Genomic DNA, 8686 nt, shown 5'->3' with positions numbered 1-8686 from the left:
AGAATTGTTAACGAGGACAGAATCACATTTGGTCAAAAATGTTCAAAAGCACTAAAGATGTTAAAGCTAAAGTCACTAAACTTTATCACATGGCTAATTATCACTTATATAACAAGAACATTGTATTTTTTCCTAGTTTATATTTGCTGTATTTTTACTTGTTTATTAAAGCTACTTCACAGAAGTGTTTTATTTAAGTTTTTAATGATAAAAGAAGGTTAATGAAATATAAATAAGGGACAACACTAATCTGTTCAATTTGTTGATGTTTTAAATGTGTTACAAAAGTATCGGACTCGGGTTAGGGCCCAAAAATACCTGATCGGGACATCCCTAATTCCTGACATTATTTAGTTCTTCTCCTGAATTGAAATGATTCAAATGTAGACGTACGCATTAACTCTGGCAGGTATTTTCTCCCACGCCAAGTTTCCTGTCCAGTCTTTTATACAATACCCCATTCCATCCTCTTCCATAGACTTTCTTCTCTCTATGTACAGTGTCCTTGAGTGTCAAGAACGGCGCTTCAAGTAAAATAGATTATTATTATTATTGATTATTTTAATTGATCTAAATTCCAGCCTCTACTGTCAGTGCTCAAGCTAACTTCAGCTTCTTCACTGTTTCTGATCCACTAAAAGTCACAGATCTTCAATGACAATCGAGCAGCTACTGTGAACAGCCATCTACAGGTCTTATGGAAAAATATTACAGAAGTACACTAAAGTCTGTCGGTTTCTAGTGTTAAAAGTCAATTACAAGAATGTGAAAAATATGAAAAGGAAACAACAAAACACTGAAAAGGAAAATCTCTTTGTAGTGAAAAGTCAATTTGAGACTGTTGAGAAGCTTTGAACTCAATTGTTTTCACTTTTCTGGGATATTTAGAATAGAAAGAATTTTTAACCAAGTTTATTTTAAGATAGAGTCGAAGGTGTTTTATCTGATTGGTTGGATTTTTTTGTGAGGGTTTATCTCATCAACAGGATTAATGTCTTAGCAGAGCACACAGGCTGCTCAGTCTTAGGGGAGGCAGGCCTGACTACAGCTCTCAGAGCTCCTCTGCATCAGAAGCCATGGCCCAGCAGACAGACGCCCTCATCACAGAGGTGGACTCAGCCCAGGTTCAGGAGCTGTGCATCATTTTTCTGAAGCAGTGTCCCAGCGGAGCTCTGCACTTGCACGAGTTCAAGAGGATCTTCGGGGTTCAGAGCAGCTCTTCAGAGGAGTCCATCTTCCTGGAAACCATTTTCAGATCCTTCGACACCAACCGGGTAAGAGTCGTAGCGGCCTCTCCCCTGACAGAAAACCAGAGGACTATTACTGCAGACCTTATCCTCTCCCATCAGGACAACACTCTGGACTTCCTTGAGTACGTCTCTGCACTGAACTTGATCCTACGAGGGAATCTCGAAGATCGACTCAAGTGGTCTTTTAAGATGTATGACAAGGATGGAAATGGAAAACTGGACCGGCAGGAGGTGACTCGGATCATCAGGGTGAATGAAACGGGCTCTTCTTCACTGTTTTTTGATTTTGATTGCGGGTTTAGATCGTTGAGACAAAGCAAAGACAGAGATATACAGCTAATCTGTCAATCCTTACCTGCTTTCATAACTCAAATCCTCTTAAAGAGACCTGCGGCGCCCCAGTAATGAGGGATTAAGGCCAGAGGTCACGGACACGCAATGCAGCTCCGTTGAGTAATGCAGGGAAGATCAGTGCTGATCCTGAACACCTCTAACCCTGGATCATGCTTTAATACCACTACAGAGGCACAACAGTCCGGCCAGCTCCTCCAGAGCGTCCACATAAAACGGTGGGATGAGGGGGGCGGAGCTCACTTTACCTTATTGTAAAATGTCTCTGAAGATGAAGGGATCACAGCATCTTCTCACGCTTTCCAAACCTCAGCGGACTTTACAAGGCTGCACCTGATCACAAGTACAGCTCCATACAAACCCAAACGTTTGAATGCTTCCTTCTCCAGAAGGAATCTTAATCTATTTGGTCCAGTAGGGGATGGTTCATTCAATCATCATTCAGCACAAAGATCAAAAGTTCTTCTGATCATAACAGAACCAACCCAGCAGTACTGATCTCAAACCTGCTCAGCCATGTGTTCAGCTGCAGTGACCCAGTTACATTTACCTTTTACATTCAGACTTTTTATTATCAAAATATATATATATATATATATATATATTTTGTAATCACACATTTAAAATGACGAAGACTGATCAAGGATTTTTTTTTTGTTCGTTTATTAAGAAAAAGCATCTTTAATGACTAAAATGATTAGAATCTGTGCATTTATTGAACTTTGGGTCTGATGCCACGAGTCTAGAATCATGTTTTCAACAGAACTGGAGCAGGTATTGCTACACCTACTTTTAACCGCAGAAAGGATTTTTCATTTTCAACATGGAATTAGGACAACTTGTGTGAACAAGTTTGGGGGAAAATCCAAATATCCACCGGGTCTGTGTTTTCTAATTGTGGGGATTTGTAACTTCAACCTGGAAACAGTTTCAGTGTGTCTGTGTTAATCTGAAAATCCCTCCTGACAGATTACATTAAGGGCTCGGGTCACCAGAGGCAAAGGCGACGAAGGACAAGAAACAAACACAACATTTTCAGCTGACTTTCTACAGAAAATGTTCAACACAAAACTCCAAACATGAAGACAATGCTTCATCTGAATAATGAAATGCAAACAGATGAAGGTGCTGAAGAAAGATCCAAGAAACTGTAAAGGCTGGAAAAATAAGCTAAAACCTTTCTGATATGTTTGATGAGAAATCAGCCATAAACCGTTTCATCTTCATCTTCTCCATTCTTCTTCCACACAGATTCTTTATAAAATCAAGCTACAGAGAGGAGAGATCGACATGACGCCGTCCCAGATCTGCGACAGACTCTTTGAGCTGATCGACCAGAACAATGATGGTGAGTTCAGACTGAACTTCAGTGAACTTTACAGTTTCTTTCTAATTGTGGAGAATTTACAAATAAATTGGACATTCGCATAAAAATGAAGTTCAAATATGTTTTTCTTCAGTGGGTTTCTGATGGTTCTTTAATTCATTTTAGTTTACTTTTGCTTTTATGCACCTTTTTTGTTGCTGTATTTCTTAATTTATATATTTTTCTAGTTAAAGTGAAAAAATAGCATTTGTCACTGATTGTACAAGGTGTTTCACTGAAAAAGCTGAGTTTGGTCTGTAGTGCTCATCTTAGAACCATTTCAACTGTGCGATAGAATGTAAAAATATCCAGAAAATTTGATTGTTTGATTTTTAAAGAATTTCTTTGTACAACGGAGCAGAATGTAACTCCTTAAAAGAAATATGAATTCTGTGCCTTATACCTGTTACTTCTTTAAGAGGCTCTTCAATCCTCCATGCCCTTAAACAGTCAGACTGCAACCTCTCCACTATGACCACAACCAAAGATCTGTCAAAGGACACCAGTGACAAGATTGTTGACCTAAACCAGACTGGAATGAACTAGGGATGTCCCGATCAGGTTTTTTTTGGGCCCGATCCGATTTCGAGTCATTCGATTTTGTGGATTTGCCGATATCGAGTCCCGATCCGATACTTTTGTAACACTTTGAAAATATGAAAAAATTGAATTTATCTATATTTCATTAACCTTCTTTTATCATTAAAAACTTCAATAGAACACTTCTGTGAAGTAGCTTTAATGAACAAGTAAAAAATAGAGCAAATATAAACTTGGGAAAAAAAATAACTATCTTTCTTGTTATGTAAGTGATAATATAATTAGTCATGTGATAAAGTTTAATGACTTTAGCTTTAACATCTTTAGAGCTATTGAACATCTTTGACCAAATGTGATTCCTGTCCTCATTTAAAATTCTTAAAAATAAATTATGACTTTGTTTTAGCATGAATTTGAGATGAGTGTTCATTACTAGCTAATATCATTATTAGTTTTAATTTATTCGTTTTTTTTGTTTTTTAATTTTGTGATTATTTTTTAAGTTCTTAAGACATCACATTTTAGGTTTTATTACCACAGTAGTTAATTTTCTTAACTGTTATTTCTCTGTCAGATAAATAAAACAGGCATATCAAAGGACAGCTCGGGTCCTAAGGAGTTAAATCACGGCGCTAGCATGTAGCAGTTAGCAGCTGCTGTGTAGCCATCAGTCTGTCTGTAGCACAAAGAGCTTCACATTAAAAAGAAACAGAAACTCAGTCTTTTTCTGTTTTTAACAGAAATGCTTTTAGAGGTTGTTGTTTGTGTTAAGAAAAACCAATGGAGACACCTGCTGTCAGTGCAAAGCGTTTTTGAATGAGTTATTGATCCTGTATGTCTGAATCTGTGATCATCTAGCTAGCTTGACAGGATTGTTTTGTTAGCCTCCTACTTGAGCTGTTGCAGTTTTCTGCTGCGTTTTCCAGGAATAACATTTTGTGATCTTTTCATGACATACAGACTTGTAGTGGAGTATTTATCCGGAATAATAAGACTGAAATATAAAGCTCTGATGATAATAAGAATACATGAAATATCCGATTCTTATCAGAGAAAAAAGTCAGATTTCGATCAACCACGTGATCAGGCCCGATTTTCGTTAACGTGATCCGAACATCCCTAGAATGAACCAATCTATAATCAACACCAGCCTAATGACAAGAGATGAACTGTTGGAGCAATGATCAGAAAATGGAATGGATCACTGACAATCTCCCTCCACCTAGAGATCATAAAAGATCTCACTTGGAAAAGAAAAAATGATCCAGAGAACGATGAAGAAACAGTCCAGAACTACATGGAGGAACTGGTCAATGACCTGAAGAGAGCTAGGACCACAGTGGTTAGGATGAGAACACATAATGTTATCATGGACTCCAAAGGTCCCCAGCTCATGTCCAGACCCAGCTGAAGTTCTCCAGAGACCATCTGATGATCCAGAGGAGGATTGAGAGAAGATCATTTGATCAGAGACCAAAATGGAACTGATTGGTACAAACACCACTCACTGTGTGATGAGTTTCTTCCCAAGAACAACATATCCGCTGTGAAGCATGGAGGTGGTAACATCATGGATCCGGATTGTTCTGCAAAGAGGACAGGACGACTGATCCGTATTAAGGAAAGGATGAATGGATCCATATGTGGAAAGACTTGGGACAAAAACCTCCTTCCATCAGTGAGAACATTGATGATAAAGCCTTAAAGGTTAACCAAACCCTAAATCAACGTTTTTTTGTCTGTTGACACCTATAAATGGGCTTTAAAAGTGCTGTCTGTTGGTCATTGACACATTTTTGACAAATTAAAATAAACTTGTTTAATTCATGAAAATACAGTCAAAAACATGTTTGTGTTGCCCCCTACAGGTTGGTTTGAAGTATTATAGTTGAAATATGTGATTGGTCAAACCATGTAAGTTTCAGAAGTCTGAAGTCATGATCTGCAGCTCCAGTAATAATAACAGTCCTGCTCTCCAGCCCCACCCCTCTGACTGGATTTTCACATTTTTGCTGTGGGTGGAGTCAGCCTCCAACTTCCCCGTTGGTTACTCTTTAAACTCTGTCATTACCAACCAGGAAGACATTACAAAGGACTGAGGTGAATTTTACTTAATGAACAAATACTTATTTTCTGCTCAATTATACAAAAGGTTCTTATACAAAAGGTTCTTTAAAAATCAAACAATGTGATTTCCAGGATTTTTTTTCATGCTGCCCCTCATAACTGAGGTGTTTCTATGAACATTACAGGCCAAACTCAGCTTTTCAGTGGAACAACTTGCAGAATCTATCGCTGACAGTCTTTTCTTCCTCACTGATTCAGTTTTACAGTCTCCTCCAACTTTTCCATGTTTTAATCAGAAGGACTGATTGAATTTTAACTCTCTAAACTGGATGAGGTTTGGTTTGGTATGATACTGTTCTCTGTTTCATGACGGGTAAAGAGCGGTCTGTGGGTCCTCAGGTCAGATCACCCTGGCTGAGTTCATGGAGGGGGCGCAGAAGGACGAATGGGTCAGGAACCTGCTGAAGCTGGACGTCAACATTGGCGGCTGGGTGATCCAGAACTGCACAAAGCTCCCATGACCTGTGTCCGTGTGGACTCTTTGCTCAGGTGTTTTGGCTTCGGTGGTCAGGTGCTGTCAGGCTCAGAGTGTCACTCTGCGTTAACACTCTTGGTTTATGGGGTGGGGGGGTGCAGTTGCCTGGTGACAGAGCTCTGATCAAAGATCTCTGCTGAGTGTGGTGATCCAGTTAAAGTACAACTCACACAATCCACCAAACAACTTCTGTCCTAAGGAGTGTTTCATCGTAAACATCAAGTTTAAATGATGAAATTCTCCAGATTTTGGTCTTCTCAGCTTTATTCTGATACGCTTCAAAATAATATTTATCAAGGTTTAAAAAAAGATTTTTATTTTTTTCTGTCATCTTTAAGCAGAGCATACATCCTTATATTACATGTATTCATCTTATATCCAGGTATTTTTTAATGTCTCTATATTCCTTAGACGTAAAAGCTTTTATCACTCTAGTTCAAAGAATATAATCTAAAATATAACAGAACTGGATTCTCTCTTTTCCATGTATGTGAAGATAAAGACAGATTGTGCAGAATAAGCTTGACTTTTTGAAGCCCTGAACCAGTGTGAGTGTCACCATGAGGCAGCAACCCGACCTCCTGTGTCAGGCAGGTTTAAAAGAAAGAGTGACTGGAACCTAGACAGGTAACCACTGGGTGGCTCACTAGTAATCACCTAGTTCTACCAAAGACATTAACAAACTGGTTTCAAAGCTTTTCTCTCCTCTGTGGTTGAATGGCAAATGTTGATGAGAGCTTTTATCAACTTTACTTAAAATTTGAAATCCACACTGGCTCAAAGTGGGTGTGGCTTTATTGGTGACAGGCCCCCATTGAAACCTCAGCTCTGGAACAGCCTCACCGGGCAATCCCATCAGGACCAGTTTGACAAAGCTTAGGGGCATTTTCTCAGTTAAAGATAAGAAATATGAAGCCAAAAACTCAGCAGAAAATTAACCAGCAGGTAGCGTCACCCACCTGTCCATCTGAAGAAAAGGCTCTGGATCTGACCCAGTTATTTACATGTTACCTTTCTATAAGAGCATAAACCATAACATATGTATGCATGCATACAACTTTCTGATTCACAAAAACTTTCAATTTTTTATTTAAAAAAATGAATATTATTGATTTCTGTGTAAATGTGGATATTTACCTGTTTGTTCTGCTAACAAAGTTTTAAATACTTTTTTTAAAGTTCAGAACAAGCCAATGGTTGAATTTGTTCTGTGTATTTTTCTCAATAATAAAGTAAATATTTGAATACTTTTCTCGTCATGAATTTTTCCCGTTTTGCTTGTTTATAATGCTTAAACTGATTCTAAAACCCTTGCGCTATCCTAGGCATGTTTACACTAAAATTGGGATCATCTTAACCCCAAAAGACAGCCCGCTGAACTTTTTTTCAAGGATTTTTCATCTTCTCTCGTGTCCATGGCAGACTTAAAACTTCTGAAATGACGTGGGACTGAAAATCCCCCTATGTAAAATTGTTTATATAAAAAAACTGAAACTCACACCAAAAATCCAGTGATGCTGATTTGACCACAGAAATGTGAACGGCGGCTCATTTGACTGCAGTCAATGTGAAGATACCATCTTCTCTTCTCCAGAACCTGAACTAGACACTAGGAACAGATGAGGGTTTAGTGCATGTGCAGCAGAGCTGTTGATGGAAAGAAGATCATTCATTCAAACAGAGTCTGTCCAAGACAGTTTGATTGATTTAAAAGGAGAAATACTCGGAAATGTAAAAACAAAATGATTTCTTATTTGTTCTCTTTCAGAAGAAAAATGACACACAGACATGTTAAAAACTCTAAACAGGAGAGGGACTTTAAATGGTTTGACCAATCACGAAATTCAACTGTAATACCTCGTTTTAACCTGTATGGGACAGCACACTGATTGTTTTAGACCAGGGGTCTCAAACTCGCGGCCCGCGGGCCATCTGCGGCCCGCAGGATGATGATTTGCGGCCCCCGTCTTCATATGAAAGATTACTGTTAGTGCGGCCCGCAAGGCTGATATGAATGACAGTTGCTATGTGCAGAGCTGAACGAACCAATCACAGTGAGGTATATGACTCTGGAGGCGGGACATCATCGGTCTTTCCAGTACCTCTGTCTATCATTCATTCCTTCCTCCAATCAGCTGGGCGGAGGAGGAGCCATGAAGCACCAAATGCGATTTGTGTGACAAATTCTCGTGCCCCGCGCGGGCAATTTGCTGCTAGCAGCTCGTCAAAAAATGTGTTTCTGTCGCCGCGCCGCGTGTCAAAGGGGCTACCAGTTCCGTCTGTGGATGTCTCTCTCAGAATGAATGAGAGACAGATATGATGTCGAGGAATACGTTTTTGACGTGCTGACTGTTCCTAACCAGAACTCCACAAGCTCCGAGCCCCAAACCTGTAGCCGCCCCGCGCGGCGATCCGCTGCACCCGCCTGTCAGACATGTGATCCTGAGCTTGGCTCACGCCTGCGTGCGCGTGTCTGTGACTTTTAAGGTTCACACACCGGCTGTGTCGGCGCGCATTCCAGTCCATGTAAACGTGAGTTGAAGTCCGATATTCTGCTACGCGCGTTTGAATAGAACC

General features: G+C 39.6%; 1 protein-coding gene across 1 annotated transcript; it reads left to right on the top strand.

The window, feature by feature from the left end:
* The first annotated feature begins 273 nt into the window (after positions 1-273).
* Positions 274-7254, top strand: LOC112144876 (guanylyl cyclase-activating protein 2). Its single transcript, XM_024269720.2, has 4 exons — positions 274-1274; positions 1350-1499; positions 2853-2949; positions 5974-7254. The coding sequence occupies exons 1-4, from the start codon at positions 1077-1079 to the stop codon at positions 6093-6095; spliced, it is 567 nt and encodes a 188-aa protein (XP_024125488.1). The 5' UTR covers positions 274-1076; the 3' UTR covers positions 6096-7254.
* Positions 7255-8686: the final 1432 nt, after the last annotated feature.

This window comes from Oryzias melastigma, linkage group LG5 (genome assembly GCF_002922805.2).
Source record: "Oryzias melastigma strain HK-1 linkage group LG5, ASM292280v2, whole genome shotgun sequence".
NCBI lineage: Eukaryota > Metazoa > Chordata > Actinopteri > Beloniformes > Adrianichthyidae > Oryzias > Oryzias melastigma.
Note: the sequence above shows the minus strand (reverse complement) of the source record. Positions and strands in the feature narration are given on the sequence as shown.

Coding starts and splice junctions, on each gene's coding strand:
- LOC112144876 (XM_024269720.2), top strand. CDS start 1,077: ATGGCCCAGCAGACAGACGCCCTCATCACAGAGGTGGACTCAGCCCAG. Junction 1,275..1,349: donor GATCCTTCGACACCAACCGG/GTAAGAGTCGTA, acceptor CTCTCCCATCAG/GACAACACTCTGGACTTCCT. Junction 2,950..5,973: donor GATCGACCAGAACAATGATG/GTGAGTTCAGAC, acceptor GTGGGTCCTCAG/GTCAGATCACCCTGGCTGAG.